Raw genomic sequence first — 25621 nt, forward strand, 5'->3', positions numbered from 1 at the left:
GGTGTGTTGAGACATGTTATTGTGATGAATATAGTTTTAAAAATGTGGATATGAGTTTGGTTTCAAAGAAAATTGAGGTTTGAAGTCTTTTGTGTAAAATCAATTTTTGGCCAAATTTCGGCGGACCATAACTTGGCTTCAGAACCCCCAAATGGTTTCAAATTTGTTTCACATGAAAATTGGTTCTGTGAAGTTTACGCTGTTTGAAGAACAGATGAAAAATATTTTAAAACGAAAAAGTTATGCGCGTCGGAAGTTCAGAGGAAAAAATTGAAAATTCTGCAGCATTCAGTATTTTGCTAATTCTGCACAGCTTGCGTATGCGACCACTGTATGCGACGCGACCAAATTCTTCGGGTTTGGCAGCTTGCGTATGCGACCAGTGTGTTTGTATACGCGAACAATGATTTTTAAGGGGTTGCGTACACGACCAACTGCACGCGACGCGACCAACTCTTTCGGGGTGGGATTCTAGCGTATGCGAGCAGGGTGCTTGCATACGCGAGCATGGGAATTCGCACACCCACGCATACACGTGGCCCCTATTTCAGCAAATCAAAGTTTTATATTTTAAAGCTAAATTTCGAACTTCTAAATCTATATTTTCATTCATTTGGCCCTAGATCTTGTTAGTAAGCCCAGTAATAGGATGAAGTTAGGAAATGGTGGTAACTTAGAAATGAAGAAAGATTTTTAAAAGGTAATATGTGGTTAGAGAAAATGGTATTTGATTGATAAAGATGATGAAAGCAGTATATGAGACAATTGATGAGCTTAAATAATTGAGAATGTTGAGATGAGCTATGAATCATTATTAAGATTGAAAATGATATTTATGAGATGTAATTGATTCTTACCGAGACATTTGTTGACCTCCTGTACATAAGAGGTGACCGGGCACACTAACTCTTCGAGTTCCCCCATGGGCATGCACATATATATATATATATATATATATATAACATTGAGCTTAGGGTGTTGTCTCCCCCATATCAGCTTGGGATTCTTTCCATGGAATATTATTGAGCTTGGGGTGTTGTCTCTCCCATGTCAGCTTGGGTTCTTCCCATGGAATATTATTGTGCGTGGCACCTTTACCACGCTGAGAACCCCCGGTTCTCATTCCATACGAATATTCTAGGGGTGTCAAAAATCCCCAGGAGACGGGGATCCCCGTGGGAACCGCCCCGAATGGGGCCCCGATGATGGATAATTTTTTCCGTGGGGATGGGGATGGAGAACAAAATTCTCTCGAGACAGGCGCGGGGACCTGAGCGGGGATCCCCGCCCCCATCCCCGAAATTCCCTGAATTTTTAAAGTTACCTAAATACCCTTACTTTATTACTAATATAGGGGGTATTTTAGTAATTTTACCCATTAAAAAACCCTAAGTCCCCTAACCCTATTATCAGTATCTCATATTCTCATTCTTCCTTTCTCACTTTGCGCCGTCTACTACAGTACTACTATCCCATTCAGTCATTCTTCCCTTCTCACCTTGCTGCGTGCCTGCGCCATCTACTCTACTCTACTATCTCATTCACCATCATCGGTCGCCACTCTTGCCACCGGCCACTCCTGCGCCACTCGCCACCGCGTCGTTCTCTCTCTTCAGGCGCGGTGTCTTTCCCCTCTCCACTCCTGCATTTGCGTATCTGCTTTCGCCTCTTCGCTGCTCGCTGCGTTGCATCCCACTGCTCCACCATCTCTTCGCTGCGCATCATCGTCGTCGTATTTTTATATTCTGTTAATTTTTTTATTGTAATATTCATATAAATGTTTAATATAAAGAGATGGAGAATGTGGACCCGCGGGGAACACGGGAAACGCGGGGAATGGGGATGGGGGAAATTATCTCCCCATGGCGGGGATCGGGGCGGGGACGGGGACAAAATCTGAGGGCGAGGATGGGGAGCAGGGAGACATCCCCCGCCCCCGCCCCTCCCCATTGACATCCCTAGAATATTCTGTTGTTTTTCAGATGCAGGTCGAGAGGCACCTCGCTAGGCGTTTGGAGTTTCTGCAGTGAAGTGGATTCATTATGGGATTTCTACTTTTTGTCTTTTGCTATATATGTATAAACTCTCCTCATGCATATATATATATATATATATATATATATATATATATATATATATATATATATATATATATATATGCTTTACTGTTGCACGTCTTAGAGGTTTATGGAGAACTAGGGTTTTTAAACATGTATTTCTTTTTGGGTTAAAGGCTGTATACTATGTATGTAAATATTCTCCAACCTACCTTAGCTTCGCAGGCTGAGTTAGGAGCTTGTTATTGTGTATTCTTGATCCTCTGTTCTTACTTTATATATGTATAGGTTTAGGAACCATAGCTTTCTCTGTATGCAAGTTACGTTTTTTCTGAGCGTTGGCTTTTTATTTTTTGTGATTTTTGTTTTATCCATTTTTTAAAGCTCCTCGTATATTATATTCTTTCTACGGTAATATGTATATATATTTAAATTTTAGAGGTCATAATGCCATATCACCCCTGTTTTACGACTTAAGCGTAAAGCTCTACGTGGTAGGATGTTACAAGAGAGGAAGAGGTGAAGCACTATCAACCTCCACCTTAACAAGGAACAACCATCAAGCTAGTGACGTTAAAGAAGCGCTTGTTGGGAGTCAACCCAACGTTTAGTATCCTTTGCTTTTATGTCCTTTAATTACTTAGTTTTTACTTTTAACCTCTTTCAGAATATCACTACAAGAAAAAAGGCCTATCGGCACACTTTTTTCTTGCAACGCTTTTAAAGCATGGCAAAAAATGGTCAATGGGCACGCTTTTATAAGGGTGGCAGCTAATCTGTGATTTGGCCACGTTTTTTTTTGTCACGCTTTTTAGAGAGAAACCAACACGCTTTTACAAGGGTGGCTACTAATTTGTACTTTGACCACGCTTTTTTTGCCACGCTTTAAAAGCGTGGCCATAGAAAGAAACTGGCACACTTTAAAAGCGTGGCTAATTTATCTTCTAACGGTGACATTTTTAAAGCATGTCGATATGATGTGTTTAATTAGGCACCCTGCATAAGCGTACCAATAGAGCTCACCCCAATATTTGATTTCCCACCCTTTTTTTCCGCACTTAAGCTTTTTCTAAGTTAACTTTTAACCTAACTAGAAGTGATCTAATAACAGCTCATACACTTCACTGTTCTTCCCAAATTCACTTTTAACCTAGAAGCAAGCTGCCATCACACCAAGTCAATCGCGATGACCCTCGCACCCAGCAAGCTCGGCTTCATGTTCATCTAACTCTCACACCTAGCCCTTCATCTAACCCTCACACCCAACCTTCTCTCTGTTGTACCCGAACCCTAAATCACTTTCTCATTCACCACTCTCATCACTACTCCTGCCGTCCACGATTAACTGCGCCTGGAGCTCTGTCATCTTCATTTCACTGCACCTCGAGATCTGCGGTGCACGATTTACTGCGCCTCAAGCTCCATTGTCTCTCCGTCTCGAGCATCACCGCCTTCGTATGAGCAGCGTCGCAGCCGACCCATCGTCCTCTTCTCTATCCCTTGCAAGCATTGGCGTGCCCAGGCATCGGCATGCCCTTCTACTACCTCAGTGGTCTCTATCTTGCAAACCCTTGTTAGATTCGGAACCCTCTATCTCTGTCTTAGTGGTCTCTCCCTCAATCGGCTCCGCAAGCACTGGTAAGTCTTTCTTCCCTAATTCTCTATTTCTCTGTCTCTATTTCTTCTCTATTTTGGACTAATTAATAGAAAGAGAAGGTGTCACTCCTTTGCATTTAGTATGTCCTCTATAAACCCTACCAAATCCACCTTCCCCAATGAGGCACTCCTGGCTGAAGTTCTTTGTAGTAGCAGCTAATTCGCTGAAAGTGAACATTTGTGCAACAATGTTATTGCTTCCTGTGTCTTTGATTCCTTTGGTTCTTCAAGTTTCCTTTACAATTTTTTTTATTTTGTTTTTTAAAAAGATTCCTTTGTGTCCTTTAGTTTAGAGAAAAATGATAATCGTAATAAGAGTAATGATGAGAATCAATGAGGAAGTTAATATATAGTAGTTGAGTTTACATAAAAATTTTGTTTCCGGCAAATTGAGAAGTGTGATGTGCATAACGTTTGCAGATAATTGAATACATTTCTTTCAATTTACTATGGAAGAAAATGTTTTAGCATACAAAATGTTGTGCCAACCTGACTAGCTATTTAATGTTTTGAACTTCATTGTGTTATATTGTGTTATGAATATTCTTATATATCTTTTCTTCAGTTTGACTTCGTGGATGCTCATCAGAAATGGTACTTAGTGAAAAAGGATTATTGTATATATGTTGCAAGCATAGGTGTAATAGTAGAACTCGATAAGCCTTCCGGATCAGGGAGCTCAGACAATAATGGATGCTCTTCTCGCAAGCGTGCTAGGAAAGAGGGCCTCGGAAGCGCGTTTTTTTTATCTAAACTTACCAGCAGAGTTTGTAGATAGAAATTGACTTTGGAAAGAAGCACCTTATAAATGACCACCATCACCATACAGAGATGCACAGGCCTAACATGAAATGCATTACTTTGCTGCCTTTGATGGAGTTAATCACTTTGGAAAATTACCCTTTTTTTTATTTTGCTTCGTAACTTTATTTTGGGCATGTCTCTGCAGAGATATGATTCCATCTTTATTTCCTACTTAAGCTATCTTCTAGCTTTGGAATTCTTATTAACCTATATGAAGTTACTCTTTTCTGGCGAAAGTATTTCCTTAATTTTAATTTTCTATAGTCTTGATCATACTTTGTATGTTTAAACTTGATGCTATTGGTAGTTCTTTTTTGAGTAGCCATATTAGGTTGTTCTTTTTTTCTTTGTGGACTGTGGTTGTAGAGCGTTAGTGCTATGGTAAGGTTACTGCATTGTGGCCGGAATGTCGCATGTTCAAATCATGAAAATAGCCTCTTCACTTGTAGGGATTAGAAGGCTGTGTCCCAACTGGTCATTTTTCAATTTTTATGGCACCTTACTAAGTTTCTTTAGTTCTTGATGTTACCAAACGTGAACCGTATGTTACAGCCTTATGGGATAAGTGGTTTGTGTTTTTATCGGAGAGCATTTATTCGTGTAGTCTTGCAGGATAGGTACTGAACATGAGAAGTTCGGCTTTGAGTTTGGAAGCTTGCGTCCAATGAAGTACGAGCAAATAGCAGAGTTGTTGAATGGCATTGCTGAGAGATTTGAGTGGGATAAAATAATGGAAGGTGATAAAATTATTGGACTCAAACAAGTAAGCTATTATTTGAGCGAATGAGAATGTTAAACTTCTATCCTTTCTTTTTTTCTTTTTTTTTCTCTCTTTGGGAGATTTAAAATGTAATTTGTTTGTTAAGATGGCTATCCATTCAAGCATTCAACCCAATGTTTTTCTTTATTGTTGGAGACTTGATGCTATGCTTTGGTTTGCTGTTTGTGAATCAGGGGAAGCAGAACATATCATTGGAGCCAGGTGGTCAGTTTGAGCTTAGTGGAGCCCCTCTTGAAACCTTGCATCAGACTTATGCTGAAGTTAATTCACACCAATATCAGGTTAATTGTGCATTCTTGTTATGGGATACATCTAAAGTAATCTGCTGTTATTTCATTGGAGAAATTGGCCTGATATTTTTTTGGATGTTGTCATCTTAACTATGCATTGTTTTTATTGTAACATAATTGACAGCCACCTGTTTTGTTTAGTTCATTGTGTTTGATTTTCTTGTAATCAGGTAAGTGACCTCGATATTTCTTTCAGGTCTGTTAATTATTTTTGAAAACTTGTATGTCTAGGTTAAAGCTGTTGCAGAGGAAATGGGCATTGGATTTTTGGGGATGGGCTTCCAGCCAAAGTGGGGAATCAAAGACATACCTATAATGCCAAATGTAGTTTCTCTTTCTCCCCATCTTTTTAAGTGCATGAACTGGATGAAAATGCAAAACTTTCTCAGCTTTCTCTAGAATGAAAACCTTCCTGTGATGACATTTTTGAGCACATGAACGACCCAGCTAATTTATGTAATGGAATGGCCTGGGTCTGTCATAGTCAACTTGTCAATGAGTTTGGTAGGGTTTATTCATTTTTGTAATTAGTATATAATAACTGTCGTATTTTGCAGCTGCATATATTCATTAACTTATTGAGCAATGAAATTACTGAAACAACCTTAATTCATGTAGACTCAAACATGTAAACTGCTATTTTTGTTTAGGGGAATTTGCCCACATGGCTTCGTAACTTAATTTGCACATGGTTTTTTTTTTCTTTTTCCTTTTTTGTGTGTGTGTGGGTGGGGGGTTGTTGTTGTTTGGGTGAGTGGATTTGGAAATGTATATACTTGTTCCACCATAACCTCACATTGTGTAACATGCTAGAATGACTTTTACCTTACTAGTTCAAGTTTCAGGGCATATAAGCTTTTATTTTTGAAATATCTTTATACGAGAGATTACTAATTGATTCCTTAATCACCATTGATAACCCGCCTTTTCTTCATAGCTTAGCAATTCATATTAAGGGAGGCAAAATAGTTGGGCCTATTTGATATAGTAATTGAACAGTGACCATTCTTCTTTCTTATGTTTAGTGCTTTAATTACTTGCTTTTATACCAAAGTTGGTTCCTTGGTCTTGGCATAATGTTCAGAACATGTACTGTACAGGTGAGATGTGTGACGATCGTTGAGCTGATTTATCCTTGAGCAATGCTGATTTGAAGATGGTAAAATGAATATCTTCTGAAAGAAAATTAATCAGTTCAATTCATGACAAATAAAGCTCTTGTATTGGTAGTAATAATTTTGAACTTTTGAACTTTTTTATTTCTCTATTTAGTTAGTATTTGTTGCTTTTGCAATGGTTTTAAAGCATTTTCTAGTTATGCTACTGTTTTTACCATTATTCCTTTCAGGTCAGGCTGAAGAGGTATTTGGAGATGAGAGGTGCTGATGGAGGGCCATGGAGAAGGTTATGTGCCTTACCAGCACTTTGGGTAAGTGGCATTAAACACACTGCTCCAATTATCTATACAAAACTATTTTAAGCATTAGCTTAGACAAACAGGAATCATGTTTTTAATATATTGTCATAAAGCTTTTTAACGTGTTTATTTAGATATTCAAGCCTTTTTTGTTTATCAAAGGGTTTTGAAAATAAAAGGAATTATCATTAATTTCATCATCCTCACTTAATAAAAAACCACTTATTTTATTATTTGTTAATTAAGTATGAATTCGGTGACCGCTTGATAAGAATCCACTTGTTTTCCTGTTGTATTATTGGTTGTGTTTTTTTTGGGATATTGAAAGATTGATAGAAGTTGGGGATAAATTGGTCTTGGTGATTTTGATACAAACTTATTTTTATTTCGGATATTAATAGAGAGATGCTTGAGCCTTTGTTATGTATTGCTGTTGCAATTGGCCTACACTTGGACATTTCATACCCTATTTATTTCCAGAATAGGTATGTCACGTTGCTTTCCTTCCGTGCTAGGATGCTATGGTTACTATCTATTTGCAACTTATTCTAAGATATTCCAGATATTGTTATAAAATTATACAAAATGGTTGAACTGAGAAATTTATATGCATATCTTTAGAATTATCTCTCAGGAATAGTGGTGGCGAATTGCATGTGATCAACTTGTGCATGTTACATATTTCAAGATCAAGATGTGACACACCCTTATTACAAATCTTATATATTTTTTATGATTCCTTTCTTTAATATCATGGCAAATTATTTTATAATTTGCTTACTGTTTGTTTTTTCGTTTTTCATATGATTATACATGCAGATTATTCGTGAAGTGTATTGTGGAGCTTTCCATGTGGTTGCTTTATCCGAGGAAGGCCTAGTACAAGCTTGGGGTGATTCAATGACATTCTTAATTCTCTTCCTAAAAATTCATTTTTGTTTATGTTTGTAAATTTTATGTACACTGTCGTTGCGTGTATAGAGATGACATGGCTAATTTGGTTTGAATTTTATAAATGTAATACTAATTTTTATTAATTTTTTTAAATGACAATCACATATTTTTGTCAATATTTTTTTTATTATTTTTGGGGTGTATTAGAGAGTGCATGTAAAAGTAAATATCATTTTTTTTAATTTAATAAGGATATAGCCATGCTTTAAAAGCGTGGCAATAGGTTCATTTCTAGGTACGTTTAAAAGCGTAGCCGTATCTTTCTCTATCGGCACGCTTTTGAAGTGTATCCAAAACTAATTTTTTGGGCACACTTCAAAAGCATGGCGATATGTGAACTTTTCGGTACCCTTATAAAGCGTAGCAAGAGATATAAGCGTGGCAAAAAACAAAGCGTGCCATAGATCTACAAAAGCGTGGCGATAGAGCAACCGGCACGCTGATGGATGTGACCTTTTCAAAAGAGTGTCGATAGCTCAAAAAGCGTGGCGAAAAGCTATTGGCACGTTTTTTTTTGTACTTTTCGGCACGCTTTAATAGCGTAACAGAAAGCTTATTTTCTTGTAGTGTATGCATGAAAAATTGACATGAAATCAAACAGGGAGATGTAGTTACTATCTTTTTTGTGACAGGCATGAACATTCCTAAAAGTTTGGTGCAAGAAATTGAAGTATTGACACATGATCCTACTCAAGTTGGTGTAGTGAAGACCCTCACGTTGTACGTGAAATCACCACGTATGACGTGGTTGAATTATCTACACCCAGGAGCCATTGAAACCCAGTGTATAACGTGAAAGATTTCACGTACCACGCTAAGGAGGGGTCATGCGTACGCATGCATGCCTACACATGGTTGATATGGATTTGATAAACAATATCCCGTAGATCTACTGGCAAGTGCACTGAGTTGTATCAAGTAATAAAACTCACGATGAGGGAGGTCGATCCCACGAGGATTAACGGATTAAGCAAGTAATAGTTAATTAATTATTCTAGTTAGACAGTTCACATTTAAATGATGAGCAAATAAGAAATGTAAATGACGTGAAATTAAAAGAAAGCAATAAAGTGACTAGAGAGTAAAGAACATAAAAGTAAAGTACTGGAAATTAAAATGCTAAGAAAGTAAATTGCAAGAATAGTAGATTACAAGAATTTAAGTGCAGGAATATAAATGACCATAAAGTAAATAACAAGAACTAAGAATAAAAAGAATATTGGGATCCAGATGGATCAATAATTTTCATCTCTTCTTCAATCATGCAAATCATTGATCTCTTCGCAAATCATAAGTAATCAAACCCCAATCTCTTGGTGATTTGATTTCTCTTAACTTGATCAATTGCTAATCTCTTAATCTAATTACTCATGAGAAGAGATGAAGATTGGTCTCTGATTTAGAGTCACACAATTTTATGAATCAAGTTATGGGTTGATTATATGTCAATCCCAAACTCAAATTCACCAAATTGGGAAAAAGATCTTCAAGCATCAATTCCATGATGCTTTCTCAAGCTCACATGGAATTCAAGTTGGATTTAATTTCTTTCTCAAGACTATTGAATCATTGGGATAAAGAACGAAGATTCTTTCTAAAGAAACAATGAAAGAAGAATTGAAGATGAAGAAAGAAATAAAATTAATCCATTAAATTTGTAACAGAGTTCTCTTTCTCAACCCTTAGAAATTAGAGACTCATAACAAAAGAAATTACAAAATGGGTATGAAAGAAAATGGAAGAGAAGAAGAGAATGAGAGTGAGAAGAGAGAAGAGTCCGAAGACTCCCCTGGTGCTCCCTAATGAGGTGCTCTCATCCTTTATTTATGGCCTATTCTAAATGCAAAATGAAATTCAAATTACAAGTAAATGTAAATTAAAAACTAACTAACATTAAAGATCTTCCTTGCTTCAATTTTGATGAGCCTCGTCAATTGTTGTGATAGATGTGGGCTTCATTAAGTGTGTCACGTCTCACGTCTCAGGCATTAGGAATTGCCTTGGATGTGGGCCTTGATGCGAGCAACGTCTTTGAAGGAGAGACGTCTTCAATGCCACCAATTTACTCTCTGGATTTTGGCCCAACGTGGCTTTGGACGTCTCCTGGAGCAAACTTGGTTTCATCAACATATGAGTCACGTCTTTAGACAAGTGAACGAAGTCCTTGAGAAGTTTTTCTATGCACGCTTCAACGTGGGTCACGTGGGACACTCTAGGGACGTCTTCGAAGACGACGTCCCAGCTCAATTTCTCCATACTTCACTCTGGCGTGCCTCAAGAAGTGAAGGAAGTGTGAAAAGTTAAAGACGCCAGCGTGAGGATGAGGCTTGAGACTTTGCATGCATGTTGGAGTGAGTAATAATGTCTTGAGAGAGAGACGCCAAAAGAAATGCTGAGCCTACAATCTTTCCTTGAACAAGATGGATAGTGAGGGACGTGTGAAGGTTTGGACGCCACAAGAGACGCCGTGCTTCCAAGCTTCTCTTGAGTGTGATGACATGAAGGGTGTCTTGGGCATGGAGACGCCTTCGAAGACGTCTTGGAGAGGGGGCATGAGGAGTCCAGCACGTGAAGGGCGTCCCTAGGGTGAAGACGCCTTTGTAGACGTCCCTGAAGCTGAGCTCTCTCGTGCATTCATTGTTGAGCGAGTGAAGAGCTAAGGACGGCATCATGGGCGTCCCTGGAAAGCATTCCTTGTGCATGCAAGAATATAGCGTGAGAGACGTCTCCAAGGCTGGATACACGCTCGAAGACGTCTGCTTGTGACTCCATGTACAACATTGGCGTTATTCAATGCTTCACGCTACTATATATATGCATATTTCCTAATGCCTTCATGCTTCATTTAATCCTTGCTTGCAATAATTCATGGTGGATACTACCATGAAGATTTTATTATTATCTTCATATAAAGATGCTTCTTTTTTACTATTAGATGATGAAATGTATGGTTTGATTTTGATGTGTTATAAAAATGTTATTTTTTTTAAAGTGTGGCTAAAGAAATAAAATACACTTTTAACACATGAATTTTTATAAAAAGATGTTTTTAACATCTTTATTTGAGTAATTGCCTTATTCATATGGCTTCATTTAGCTTCATTGATATTGATGGGCCCCACGCTTGCTTCATGCTTCATTATGAATTAATAGCACATGCATGCATTCTTTAATTGGCTTTATTTGATTTACGCTATGCATGCTTTAGTTAAGCTAGCGTTTCATGCATCATTCATAGCTTAATTAAGTAATGCCAATTGCCTGCATTATATGCCTCATTAATTAAAGCTACATGCGTGTTTTGTTTCATTTCAGGTGTAAATTCAGAGTAATTAGTAAATAATTAATTAATAAATTAATTATTATTTAAAAAAATTAAAAAATTAAATTTTATAGTTTAATAAAATAAAAATAATTAAAATATAAATTTTAATATTAATTTTAAAAATTTTAATCTAAAATCGAATTAATAGATAGAACCGATTAATTTGAACTTAAATTGGGGACACAATTCAAGTCTAATTATATAAAATCCTTTCCCATATTACAAGAGAAAAAATTTATTGGTACACTTTTTTTTGTCATACTTTAAAAGCGTGTCTAAAAGCGATTAATGGCCACGTTTTTATGAGAGTGGCAACTAATTTGTGATTTGGCCACATTTTTTTGTCACATTTTTAGAGAGAAACCGGTACGTTTTTACGAGGGTAGCTACTAATTTATGATTTGAGAACGTTTTTTTGTCACGCTTTAAAAGCGTAGTCATAGAGAGAAACCGGCACGTTTTAAAGGCGTGGCAAATTTGTCTTCTAACGGTGACATTTTTAAAGCGTACCAATATGCTGTGTTTAATTAGGTACCCTGCAAAAGCGTACTGTTAGAGTTCACCCCAAAATTTGAATTCCCATCCTTTTTTTCCACACTTAATATTTTTCTTAGTTAACTTTTAACCTAGCTAGAAGTGATAACAGCTCATACACACTTCACTACTATTATTCTCAAATTCAATGTTAACCTGAAGCAAGCTGTCGTCGCACCACCCTTCATCTAACCTCATTTCCAGCAAGCTCACCTTCATGCATGTTCATCTAACCCTCACACCCAACCCTCTCTCTGTCGCACCCAAACCCTAAATCACTTTCTCATTCACCCGCACTATATTCAAGTCTCACACAGCGTGCGTCCACCATTCACAATTCTTCAAGCTCCTGCCGCCCGCAATTAACTGCATCTGAAGCTCCACCATCTTCATTTCACCGCGCCTCGAGCTCCGCAGTGCACAATTCACTGCACCTCGAGCTCCGTTGTCTCCCCGTCTTGAGCATCACCACCTTCGTCTGATCAGCATCGCAGCTGACCTGCCGTCCTCTTCTCTATCCCTCCCTTTCGGCGTGCCTTCGTTGGATTCAGAACTCTCTGTCTCTGTCTCAGTGGTCTCTCCCTCAATCAGCACCGTAAGCACTGGTAAGTCTTTCTTCCCTGATTCTCTACTTCTCTGTATCTCTATTTCTTCTTTATTTTGGATAAATTAATAGAAAGAGAAGGCGTCACTCCTACCTAAAGTTCTTACCCAATGTTATTGCTCCCTGTGTCTTTGTTTCCTTCTTTGTTTAATATTTTAGGTTTTGTTTGTTGGCCTCCCCTTGCCTTGTTCTAATAATTATTATTTAGTTATTTAAATCCATCTTTTAATTTTGCAGAATCTAACCCAAGAGCACTATACAAATGACAAAGCCTTAGAGCTTGAAATTGTTGTTCTTGCACTTGTAGATTTGCAGCTCAACACCAAAGCCAGTTCCCTGAATGCTATACGTGAAAAGTACAAACAACATAAGGTAAAAATTTAGTGTTTACTATCTTCACTAATAAAAGTAATATCCTAAATTAGTTTTCAAAGGAATAATTTATCGGATATTTTAATTTTTGATAAATTTTAATTATTAAATTAGTCTTTGAATTTCTCCAGGTTATATTGCTTATTACTACCTGAATGGAACTGTCCAACAAAATATTAAAATTAAACATTGAGGCTAATTTTTGTAATTCGAGTTTACCATTTCTGGCCTTTATTGCAGCATCAACACTACAAGAAAAAAGGCCTATCGGTACACTTTCTTCTAGCCACGCTTTTAAAGCGTCCGGAAAAGTGGTCTATGGCCACACTTCTACGAGGGTGGCCACTGATTTGTGATTTGGCCACGCTTTTTTTGCCACGCTTGAAAAGCGTGGCCACAGAGGGAAATCGGCACATTTTACGAGGGTGCCCACTTACTTGAAATTTGGCCACGCTTTTTTACTGCCACGTTTGAAAAGCGTGGCGATAGAGGGAAATCGGCACGCTTTTACAGTGGGTGGCCACTGATTAAAAATTTGGCCACCCATTTTTTTGCCACGCTTAAAGAGTGTGGCCATAGAGTGAAACTGGCACGCTTGAAAAGCGTGGCTAGTTTGTGTTTCAATGGTCACCTTTTTGAAATGTGCCTATATTCTGTTTATTTTGGCACCCTACAAAAAAACGTACCGATAGAGTTTCCTCCCCCAAAATTTAGTTTCTCACCCAATTTTTTTCTACGCTTAACTTTTTTTTCTTAGTTTTCAATTTTAACCCTCTCTCTGTCGAACCCTTTCTCAACCCTCGTTCATCTTCATCGAACCCAGCCATCATCGCCTTCATCGTCATTTGTGTAAGCCAATGACCGTCGCACCCATGCCGTTCGTCTAACCCTCGCACCCGACCCTCTCTCTGTGGAACTCTATTACTGTTTCTCAACCCTTGCCCATCAACGCAACCCTCGTTGGCCTTTGGCATTCTGCCCACACCCTCTGCTGCGGTGCTGCGTGATGTTGTGGAGGAAGAGCGTGATGCCTTCTCTGTTTATTGCAAGAGAGGGAGGAGGGAGCACATGGAAGATCGCTACTCTGCTGCTGATAACCTACGCGGACAACAAAAACTGGTAACAAAATTTTATTTTTTCTTTTTAATTTGTTTCTGGAATGTTTAATTTATTTGAACATAGATGAATTATTCTAATTTTGTGGATGGGTTTGGTCAATAATTTAGGGTTTTTATTTGTTAATAGGATTCATGAATTATAGGGAAGGACCATAATGAATGTAACCCTAGGTGGAATGGATTTGGAGAAAACTAATTAGCAAAATTTGTTTGGATATGATGAATGCAGGCATTTTTTGGAATTTTCGATGGGCACGGTGGTGCAAAGGCTGCCAAATTTGTGGCAAATAACTTAGAAAAGAATGTGTTAGATGAAGTGATTCTTACCGAAGAAGATAGCATTGAGGAGGCTGTGAAGCATGGTTATGTCAAGACTGATTCTGCTTTCTTGAAAAGTGATCTGATTATTTGTTTTTGAATTTGATTTTTTGTTTTGATTTTCGTGGTTCTTCATTTTTTCCTGATTTTTCTATTCTAAATTGTTTTTTGTTCTATTATGATATTTGGATTTAGGTTTTTTCTCTCTCTAAACTTCTGGATATTTGGTTTTGTTCTGCTGCAGCTGTGGTAGTGCTCCGCTGCTGCTAGGTAGTGCTGAACTGCTAGTGCTTTGCCTGTCCTGTAGTGGCACTGCTCCTCCTATTCTTCCCCTGCTCCTTTCTTCTCAGCGCTGCTCATCTTCTTCTCAAATCTTCTATAATTTATTGATATCTTCTAGGCATGCTTTTGTGATAATGTATTGACTTGTATATTTAACCTCTCAAACCATAAGTTTCAATAATTTTAAAATAGAAGAAAATCTTAGCTATATATGTAAACTGAAATAAAATAATAAGGACCAGGTGAACTAAAAAATTACATGTATATATTCAGGTATGATTTGAGTTGGACTATTGTAATATCTATCAGGATCGGCCACAAGCATGACCAGTTTTTAAAATCTCTGTCCAAATATGGCCAGGAGAGAACTCAGGAAACTGAAGATGGTAAGTTTCTCTAAATATGTTCTTATGTTGTACATGAAACATGTGATAGATGCAAAATAAAGCTTGTAGTGAACAACAGAAAGGAATATCAAATTCCTATGGGCATGATCTAAATGTCAAGCATCATTTCTGTACTCCCTGATCTTTTAGTTCCTCTTATTGGTGGTTTTTTGAATGGATAAAAATGAAATAGTTAAGCTTCTTATCTTTTTTCCCCTACTCTAGGAGTTTGTTTTAAACATGTCATAAATGTAGAATCATGTAATATTTGCTAAGGTGAAACTTTCAGCACTTTTGACATGACTACTTTGAGCATTGACTTCTCAACTATTATGTAGAACTCTATTCTGTTTGAAACAAACAATTTATTATTAAGTGATCAGTAAGATGCTGGAACCAGTTCAATTTTGTGTTGGCACTTCGTCTCTAGTAGTACCAGGGCCAGGTGCACTGATTTTAGACATCTTAGTTAGTAGTTGAGCTAATTTTTGTATGTGAAGTGTCTAACATCTTACTTAAATCAATGGAATATGTTTTTGTTATATTTTCTCTAATGCAGCTAGATATAGAAGTCAGGGTGAAGTACAGGTTAATAATGCTCGGCCTAACATACTTCAGATGCAGCCCTTACCATATAACATTAGAAAAGGAGAACTTCTGTTATTTGAAATCATGAATTCCTTCTTGTTCTCTGTCTTTTCCTTTAAAGATGTATTGTTTCATCTTTATTACATAATTCTAACAAGAAAGCACATTCTTTTTTATGGGTTGAGTTTTTGGAATGGAGTTTTGATTCTTTTGTGTTCCTATTAAAAAAAGATCTTAAAGTACTTGTTTCTTTCTAACTCCCTTAATGTTTTGTGGCCATTGTTATTGAACAGATTGCAATCTGAACTGATGGCGCTAATGGTAAGAAGCTTATATTCCCACTACATATATATGATCTTTTTCTTGTATTTGGAAAAAGATTACTGATTATTGAAGCTTTGTGTTCATGGGAATTTCAGATAAGCAGAGATTCAGGTATATTTGCTTTTCCTGAGGACGACAACATATTCTGCTGGAAAGGGACAATAACAGGAAGTAAAGACCTGTGTTTGAAGGAACTGACTACAAGTTGTCACTTTCGTTTCCCAATGATTACTCTTTTAAGGCTCCAAAGGTCAAATTTGAAAGCACCTGCTTCCTTCCAAATGTAGATGTTCATGGTAATATATGCTTGGACATTCTTCAGGTAGTAATTATGTGAAGATTCCTGTCCTTTCTTATTTGATCAACACAAAATACAAATCTTGGGTATGACAGAACAATTCTTTGTGTCCTCAGCCAACATCTGTGTCTTAACTAGTTTAGATTGTGTGCAGAAGATGTGTGTACAAACACAATATTGAATATATTTCTTGTTGGAACAACATTAACATTTACTTTCTTGTAAAGGGCATTTTTTGAAGCGGGAAGATTGTTCTTATATTCTGGACTGGATAGGGGAGACCCAAAGGTGAAGTAAATGGAGCTTCTCCTTCGGGATTCATCATCAATTAGCCCCAAATTGGATAGTTTTAGTGATCTCCTAAGTTCTAATGATAAGCTTATTTTGTCCTAATTCAATTATCAGTTGTTAAAGAATTGTAATTTTTTAATTATAATTATAGCATGTAAATAATTCATGTAAATTAATAAAAAATCAATCTTTTTATACCTTCTAATTTTCTCCTTTTTTTTAATTTGACAAAGGAATAGGCCACGCTTTAAAATTGTGGCAAAAGGTTTTATTTGGTGAGCCAAAAGCGTGGCTGTATATGCTCTATTGGCACGCTTTTGAAGCGTAGCCAAAACCAACCTAATTGGTACACTTCAAAAGCGTGGTGATATTGATGCACGGAAACTTGTCTCTTAACAAATCTCCCTCGGCAAGTATACCGAATTATCGTCAAGTAATAACTCACAAAAGAGTGAGGTCGAATCCCACAGGGATTGATTGGTCAAGCAACTTTAATTGGAGGAATGTTCTTGCTGAGCTAAGCAGAATTTGGTATGAGAGTTGCAGGAAATTAAATGGCGAGAAAGTAAATAGCAGAAAATGTAAATGCTGGGAATAAAGAGCTGAAAATAAATGACGGAAAGTAAATTGTAGAATCTTAAATGGGAATAGGGAAGATGATCATAAAAGTAATTGGCAGAAATTAAAGAGAATGGGTAAGATCAGAAATGGGGAGTTCATTGGGCTTAGGAGATGTTGCATCCTTCGGATCAAGTTCATTTTCATTTCTTCCTCAATCAATGCATTTATTGATCTCCTTGGCAATCTTAAGTGAATGAATTCCAATTCCTTGGTAATTCAATCTCTCAAATCTTGATCAATAGCCAATTCCTTGGTCCAATTGCTCATGAGAAGAGATGAGGTATGGTCACTGTTTATACCACATGTATTTCCAAATCAAAGTGTGGTAGGATTATATGTCACTATATCCATCCAAACCCCAATTTGGTCCAACATGAGAAAGCATTTCTAGCATGATCTCTTCATTCTTCTTCCAAGGTTCCGAAGAGATCCAAGTATGAATAGCTTCTTTTCCAAGATAACTACTCAATTAGATGAAGATTGAAAGCTTTCTAGTAAAATCAAGAGAAAAGAAAGAAGAAGAATAATGAAAACTATTATTGATCCATCAAATTACAACAGAGCTCCCTAACCCAATGAAAGGGGTTTAGTTGTTCATAGCTCTGGAAATGGGAAATAAAGATGGAGAATGCATTCTGAAAATGTTAAACTAGAAGTTACAGAGGAAGTAAAAATACAGAGAGTAATTCTAATAGTGCCAAAAAGCTCTCTTCTAGTTCAAAGTTCTCCCTATTTATACTATTCTTCTGATCTTCTAGTTGCTTCTTCAAGTCTTGGATATGGGCCTTTGGATCTTGAGTTGAAGTAGTTATCATCTTCAGTGGGCTTAGCTTTACTTGCAGAGAGAGAGAGTGTGAAGTAGGCATGGACTTTAGCTTAGGACATTAGTGGCGTTAACGTTAAGTGAAAGTGTGGGTTCGAGAACGTTAGTGACAATCACCTTTTTCACTAACGTTCCTAACCCAAGAATGGTCCACGTTAACTTCAACGTTAGTGGCACCAACGTGACCACTAACGTTGCCTCTTGGTCCTTCGCACACGTTATTGGGGTTTACCTTTTTCAATAACGTTGAGAGTCCCCTCTTTCTCACGTTAGAGTTCACGTTAGTATAACTAACGTGGCTCTTAACGTGAGCACACTTTAGCCTCGAGAGCGTTAGTGACACTTACCTTTGTCACTAACGCTCCAAAACGCCCCTTTTCTACATTAGAGTTCACGTTAATTGCGTTAACGTGGTATTGGTAGCCATCCCCAACGCTAGTGACAAAGGTGAGTGTCACTAACGTTGGCTCATCATTCTCTCCTTCACGTTAGCTTCCACGTTAACTGAGTTAACATGGCAACTAACGTGGCTCAAAGTGGCTCAAAGTGGCTTAGTCCAACATTAGTGACAAAGGTGAGTGTCACTAACGTTGGCCATTCTTTGCTTTCCCACGTTAGAGTCCACGTTAATTGAGTTAACGTGGCTCTTAACGTGGCCCTTATGAGCTTGGTCCAACGTTAGTGATAAAGGTGAGTGTCACTAACGTTGGCTTCATCTTCTTCTTCCACGTTAGAGTTCACGTTAACTGAATTAACGTGACTCTTAACGTGGACAATTGCCACTTTGGAGCGTTAGTAGTACTTACTTTTACCACTAACGTTGGAGTTCTACTTCTCTTCCACGTTAACATAGTTAACGTGGGCTATGATGGCTCACGAAGGCGTTAATGGCGATCACTTTTCTCATTAACGTTGCAAGTTAGCCTCCATTCCACATTAGTGGTCACGTTAGCTAGACTAACGTGGCTACTAACGTGGTTCTTCCTTGCTTCCTTTGTTCTGAAATCAAGCAATAAAGTGCATCAAAGCTCTAATCCAAGTTATGAGACATGCATCATTCAATTTTGTCATTTAATTCATGCATAATTCTCATGAAATCATGTAAAATTCACAATGTTTGCTTGAATCAAGATGTAAGTGATTATTTACCCAAAACTTGTTTATTTCCTAAGAAAATGCATGAAACTATCCTAAAACCATAAAGAAAAGGTTAGTAAAACTGGCCAAAATGCACTGGCATCAGATATGTACATTTTTCGGTACGCTTCTCAAGCGTAGCTATAGGTTAATACCTATGGCCATGCTATTTAAGCATGGCAAGAGATGAAAGCGTGCCAAAAAAACGTGCCGATAGGTCCAAAAAAACGTTACGATAGAGCAACCGGCACGCTGGCAGATATGACCCTTTCAAAAACGTGCCGATAGCTCAAAAAGCATTGCGAAAAGATATCGGCACACTTTTTGGCACTTTTCGGCATGCTTTAAAAGCATGGCAGAAAGCTTATTTTATTGTAGTGCAAGAGCCATCAAGAAAAGCAAAAGCAGGAACTAAGGCTGTACAAGTGATCACATTTCTGTCATCTAATTGTCAATGGAATTGAAAAGCTTCTATAAACAAAATTGGGTAAGCAAATCAAGGCAAAAGGAAAAAAGGATTGAAGGAAAAAGAACCAGGAGCATGTTGGACTTGATAGAAATTTCATATTATTAAGCTGCCTCAATCATATGATTACTATTTTTACTATCTTATGTTTTTTATTTTCTTTTTTGTGACATTTATATTCAGTAAGGTTCATTATATTCCATGATTGTCACAAACTTGCAAAAGAAAAAGACCCCAACCCTCTCTGTATGGATGCTACCTATGTTTCTGTGTGTGTAGTTTGTGAAGTGCATCATTTATGTGTGTGAATTTGTGTGATGAAATAACAATAAGTTGTACCTTACATAATCTTTGATTTGCATTTCCTTTTAACCAATAAGTGTCGTTGTTTAGTTAAAACTTAAAAGTATTTTCCTATGGTATTTTCCTTGCTTTGGTGTTAGGCAAAAGCTGACAGCAATTTTTTTAAGAAAAAAGGTATGTTAATTTTAGGGTTAATAGTTAAAAACTTAAACCAATCCTTGAAAGATTAAGCGTGTCTCAATTTAGTCTTTAATAGACCAAATATATCAAATTGTTATTTTCGGGAAAATACATTTACAAATCAGATTGAGGACTGTAAAGAGCTCTGTGGCTAATTTGGTTTGTTGATGTTGTGATACAATGTAACACCCTACCACACAGAGTCTTATGCTTAAGTCATAAAATAGAGGTGGGGAGCTATTACAACCTCAAAAATAAAATTTAGTACGTATAGTATTGCAAAAATATTTATAACTAGGAGCCTTTGAAGAAAATGGGTAAATCAAAACCGTTGAGTCAAAAAGCGCAACACTCTGATCGATAACGTAAACGAACTATTAGAGATTAAGCTAAAGTGAAGGGATATACAAAAAAGTGCCAAAATACATATATCAAGATTCGGGACTCGGCTTGCGAAGATAACCGGTTCGAGCATATAGTATACATACATATATAATAAGGAAATCCCAAAAGACAACCCAAAAGACGATATACAAATCCTGTTTCTCCAAAATAACCTCTAAGAGGAGGTGATACAAAATACATATACAGTGGAGAACATAGTATCTAGATAGGCATGTAATAACCAAAATAAAATCCCAAGATACAAGGATCTCCGCCAAAAGAAGGTCTCCAACATGTCTCAGTGAGGAACCTCACGTCCTGCATCTGAAAACCACAAAAATCCGCATGGGTGAGAACCGGAGGTTCTCAGCATGGTAACAATGCCCAAATATCTAACATGTAATGTCCTGGGAAAGCCAAAGGCAATCCTAGAACTTCCAAATTATAATCAAAGTGTATAAACAGAACTAAACCATGATAAAAGTAAATAGGCGACTAACTTAATGATCCTCGGTCTAACTATATATATATATATATATCCTCTTTCCAAATCCTACAAACCTCCCAACCGCCAACAGTGAAATAAATGTAAGAATAACTATATCAAGTAAGGAAATGTACAAGTAGGAAGCAGATAGAACAATTAAGCAAGTAGCATGTAATGATACAGTCAATTAGGTAATTCAGACAAATCACATATAATGCATATGATGCATGCCTGTCCTAGTGGCTGATGAGTCTCATCTATTGGTTCTAAAGCCAGCCCGACAAGTCCTGGTAGCTAACCATTGGACTGTCCCTCTGTCGCACATCCCCAACTCGAGTTATCCACAAACATAATCATAATTTATATCCAACACAATCACTGGTGTATATTCACGGGGGTGAGCTCATCCGGAACTTTCACAGTATCCGGCCATACTTGCGACATAGGATCAGCAGAGTATCGAGTCTCCACCTAGAGCAGGTGGTGGCTAGCCACTGCTTTTACCCAGGGAAACTCGTATCTCAGATAGATGAAGTGTAACAGTCATAATAATCATCAATTCAGCATATATGCAATAATCACAGCCATACATTAGTATACATCTCAGCCATTCCAGCCTACCAATCATAATTCCATACTCAGCCCTTTCGGCTCAAAATATATTCAGCACTCCACCATCCTTCCCAACCGCTTACATCATCATTATACATCATACTCATCATTACATCCCTTTTCTTCCCCCACAAGTTACCCCTTTCCTAGCCTTCTCTCAAACACTAGGCATTTAACATCAAATTAAGACTTAAGGGATAAAATTGGGGGTTTATAACTGTGAAATAACATTCCGGAAGGTTACGAGCTTGTTGGGAATGTGAAGAGCTTGAAAACAAAGTTTTAGAAAAGAATTGGGTTGCGTACGGATGCACAGGGGTGTGCGTGCGCATGCCCAGAAATATTTTTTAGACGTGTGTGACGCACAGGTCCGTGCGCACGCATAGAAAAAAAAATTTTTAGGGTGGAGGGGCGTGCACAATGCATGCTAGCACTGCCACCAGTGTGTCATTCCCAACGCGTGCGTGCGCACAGGTTTGTGCGTACGCACAACTCACAATCTTCGTTGGTTTCGCGTGCGCACAGGGCGTGCTGGCGCTGCCACCAGTAGCCCTGTCTTTGCGTGTGCGTGCACACAGGAACCAAATTCTCGCCGAGTGTGCGTCTGTACAGGTCTGTGCATCCGCACACATACTAGAAATAAAAAATTCTGCAGAAGTTGCAGAATTCAAATTTTTTGGCCCGAACTTCCCACAATCATATCTCCTTCCACAAAATTCAGATTTCAACCAAATTTAAACCATTTTGAAGCTTATGAAATTGCCTTTTATTTGATATAAAAGTCATTAAGTTTCAAAAACAATAACTTAAGATATGATTTGTGGAAGTTCATCAAATTTTCATTTTTACCATAACTCATAAACTCCCTATCAAAACATACACTTACCAACTCATTCAAAAACCAGCCAAACTCAATGTTTCAATACCAAATGCTTACATCCGCTCATTCAATCATCAACCCACCAAATCCGCCATATTTAACCAAATTTTGAGGTGACAATTCCCACATCAAAATCAACAATTCACACCTCAATCTCCAACAATATCCAATCCACCAATCACCATATATATATATATATATATATATACATCCACACATAACAAATTCACGTTTCAACTAATGCTCCTCAACAAGAGCCTCAATGCTATCACCAACTCTACATATCGAACCATATCACACCTAATTTTCACAAATGGTACCAACATTTATCATCATTCCGCAATTTACTATATTCACATACAACAACAAGATTTATATCAAACCATTCACATCATTAATGATTCATCTCCTATCATAGGGTCTCTAGCCTACGTTTTCACACCACATTAAATTTTAGATACAGAAAATCGAAACCATACCTTGGTCGATTCCCGTTCCACCCGGAACACTCTCCAATCAACTTCCAAGGTTTCCAAAGCCTCACGAACAGATTTCCAAGCTTGGGATTCCATACCAAAGCTTTCCAAAACCACCAATCAAGCTCCAAAACACATATATACAAAGCCTAAGCCACAATATCATATAAAAACACAATAACTCAATCACTAAATCACAATATCTCAAGTCTCTAGCTTAGGGTTGAGATACTTACCTTACCCAAAGACCAAGTGTTCATACCCTGGGTCGAGCTGTTCGACCTGGGATGTTTAGCGACATGGCGACCGACCTCTTCAGGTCCGACTATCCGATCTCTTCTTAAAGAGATCGGCCAAATCAACAGGAAAGCCCAATAAAGGGCCCGAATAGAGGAACACGACCCAAATCCAAAGGCAGTCCAAGCCTATAGAGATAAAGGCGGTTTTCTCGAAGATAAGATGACTTCACTCAAAATAAGATAAGATAAGACCTGATAACTAACTTATCTTATCGAAAAGATCAGCCCACACCACTATAAATATACTTGAGCACCCAGGTATAACTCATACTCTGATTCTACATAAAACCTGCTTAATACCCGTGCTAACTTAAGCATCAGAGTCTCTTGCAAGTACCCCCCACCCTCCGGTGACCAAGGATCAGAAGTGTAGCCAATCCAACAAGTCGGACATAACAGCTCCGGCCGCCACCAACCAGCCGGACACGTCATCTCCGACCAGAACAGAAGATCTCGACCGAGATTGACCTATAGTTTCAGGTAACCCTCGAAACATTGGCGCCGTTGCCGGGGAACCTGGAAGTCATCCCATCACCATGGCAGACGGCCATGACAACGACCACGATTCAGACCTAGAAAACAGAACGCCGCACAAGAATGTGGACACTACATTGAAGGATGCTCCGGAATCCAACGGAGACAAAAACTCATCAAAACCGGGAGCAATAGAAGCGCTTCAAGATCGCTTAAAGCAACTTGAGAAAGAAACCCAACAGCAACGAGAGATCAGAAAGGATCTGCAAAGAGAGGTACGGCGACATCGAGAATTGGAAGAAAAACTACAGCAATTAGAAGCCGATCTCAAATCAAAAGCTCCTTGGACCGCTCCTGAGGAAAGTTCACGCAAAGAACAAGATCCATTCACCAGGGAAATCATGAAAACCAAAATACCAAAAGACTTCATGCTCCCGGATATGATTTTGTATGATGGCACCACAGATCCCTACCATCATCTTAGCAATTTCAGAAGCAGAATGTACCTCACCGATGCTTCAGATGCCGTTCACTGCAAAGCTTTTCCAACAACTCTCACGAAGACAGCAATCAGATGGTTCGACAACCTACCTCTAAAGTCCATCTCAAACTTTGACAACCTGGCCAAAAAGTTCCTGGCCAGATTCTCCATCCAGAAAGATAAGGCCAAACACGCCCCCAGCTTACTAGGGATCAAGCAAGGAGAACGGGAGAGCCTCCACAACTACATGGAGAGATTCAACAAAACATGCATGGACATACAAAGCTTACCAACAGAGGCCTCCATCATGGGACTCATCAATGGCCTATGAGAGGGACTTTTTACCCAATCTATATCAAAGAAGTACCCCACATCCTTAGACGAAGTACGAGAGCGAGCAGAAAAATACATCAACATGGAAGAGAATGCTCGGTTGGGAGAAACCTCAAAATCTGGGGCCTTCTACTGAGACAAAGACAAGGAATTCAAAAAGAAAGAAGATTGACAAGGGGAGAAAATAAAAAAATACCATAACTACACTCCTCTCAGAGTATCCTTGGTCGATGTATACAAAGAGGTCTGCCATACGGAGAAAATTCCCCCAGCACGGCCACTCAAAGGCAAAAGAGGAGGAGGAAAACGGAAGGAATATTGTGAATACCACCGAGTTCGAGGGAACTCCACCAACAAGTGCTTCGACTTAAAGAATATCATAGAAAAATTGGTGAGAGAAGGAAGATTAGATCACTTTCTGGCTACCCGAGATGATGACCAAAGAAAGAGACGAAGGGACGAAGATGACGGACGAGCTGAGCGATCACCTCGGACACCAGAAAGACACGTCCACATGATACACGGGGGATTCGCAGGAGGCGGGATCTCTAAATCATCCCGAAAAAGATATCTCAAAGAAGTATATCATGTCGAGGGAAAGGAGGAAGCACCCAACATCCCTGCGATAACATTCACTAAAGAGGACACATCCGGCATCATCTCAGGATACGACGACCCCATGGTCATCACTATCATACTGGCAAACGCCAACCTACACCGCACATTAGTAGACCAAGGGAGTTCTGCCGACATCTTATTCAAAACAGCCTTCGACAAACTCGACTTAGATGAAAAGGAGCTTAGAGCATACCCGAATAGTCTGTTCGGACTAGGAGATACCCCGGTACAACCACTGGGATACGTATCACTACATACAACCTTCGAAAAAGGGAACCAATCCAGGACCCTCAAAATAGACTACATTGTGGTCGACGTAAGTTCAGCCTACAATGCCCTAATAGGTCGGACAACACTTAATCAACTCGGCGCAATAGTCTCAACTCCACACCTATGCATGAAATTCCCAACTACAGAAGGCATAGCCATGGTAAAAGCAGATCAAAAGATGGCACGCCACTGTTATAACGAAAGTCTAAACCTCAGAGACAGAGGAGAAGAGTTTCATACAATTGAGCTTGGCGAAATTCAGCAACGAGGAACTCCGTCCGCAGCCGGAAGGCGAGATAGAGAAGGTTCAAATCAGAGATACCTCGAACAAACAACTAATATCGGAACGATCCTAAGAGGAGACTCAAAAGAATTACT

At 38.4% G+C, this 25621-nt stretch overlaps 2 protein-coding genes across 2 annotated transcripts; both read left to right on the forward strand.

The window, feature by feature from the left end:
• The first annotated feature begins 5181 nt into the window (after positions 1 to 5181).
• LOC110264266 (glutamate--cysteine ligase, chloroplastic-like) lies at positions 5182 to 5987 on the forward strand. Its single transcript, XM_021105999.2, has 3 exons — positions 5182 to 5280; positions 5472 to 5579; positions 5820 to 5987. The coding sequence occupies exons 1-3, from the start codon at positions 5182 to 5184 to the stop codon at positions 5985 to 5987; spliced, it is 375 nt and encodes a 124-aa protein (XP_020961658.2).
• Positions 5988 to 6664: 677 nt separating this feature from the next.
• LOC107607425 (uncharacterized) lies at positions 6665 to 14500 on the forward strand. Its single transcript, XM_088494845.1, has 7 exons — positions 6665 to 6688; positions 6937 to 7017; positions 7825 to 7884; positions 12660 to 12794; positions 13737 to 13913; positions 14142 to 14307; positions 14475 to 14500. Exons 1-7 carry the CDS (start codon positions 6665 to 6667, stop codon positions 14498 to 14500), a joined length of 669 nt encoding a protein of 222 aa, XP_088350971.1.
• The last annotated feature ends 11121 nt before the right edge of the window (positions 14501 to 25621 follow it).

This window comes from Arachis ipaensis, chromosome B7 (assembly GCF_059453495.1).
Source record: "Arachis ipaensis isolate K30076 ecotype BB chromosome B7, ASM5945349v1, whole genome shotgun sequence".
NCBI lineage: Eukaryota > Viridiplantae > Streptophyta > Magnoliopsida > Fabales > Fabaceae > Arachis > Arachis ipaensis.

Bases quoted from the DNA above. Each gene is read 5' to 3' on its own strand.
- LOC110264266 (XM_021105999.2), top strand. From the start codon at position 5,182: ATGAAGTACGAGCAAATAGCAGAGTTGTTGAATGGCATTGCTGAGAGA. The intron at 5,281-5,471 runs GTAAGCTATTAT...TTTGTGAATCAG, and splicing joins AAATTATTGGACTCAAACAA to GGGAAGCAGAACATATCATT. The intron at 5,580-5,819 runs GTTAATTGTGCA...TTGTATGTCTAG, and splicing joins TTAATTCACACCAATATCAG to GTTAAAGCTGTTGCAGAGGA.
- LOC107607425 (XM_088494845.1), top strand. From the start codon at position 6,665: ATGTTCAGAACATGTACTGTACAG. The intron at 12,795-13,736 runs GTAAAAATTTAG...CTCAACCCTTGC, and splicing joins AAAAGTACAAACAACATAAG to CCATCAACGCAACCCTCGTT. The intron at 13,914-14,141 runs GTAACAAAATTT...TGATGAATGCAG, and splicing joins TACGCGGACAACAAAAACTG to GCATTTTTTGGAATTTTCGA.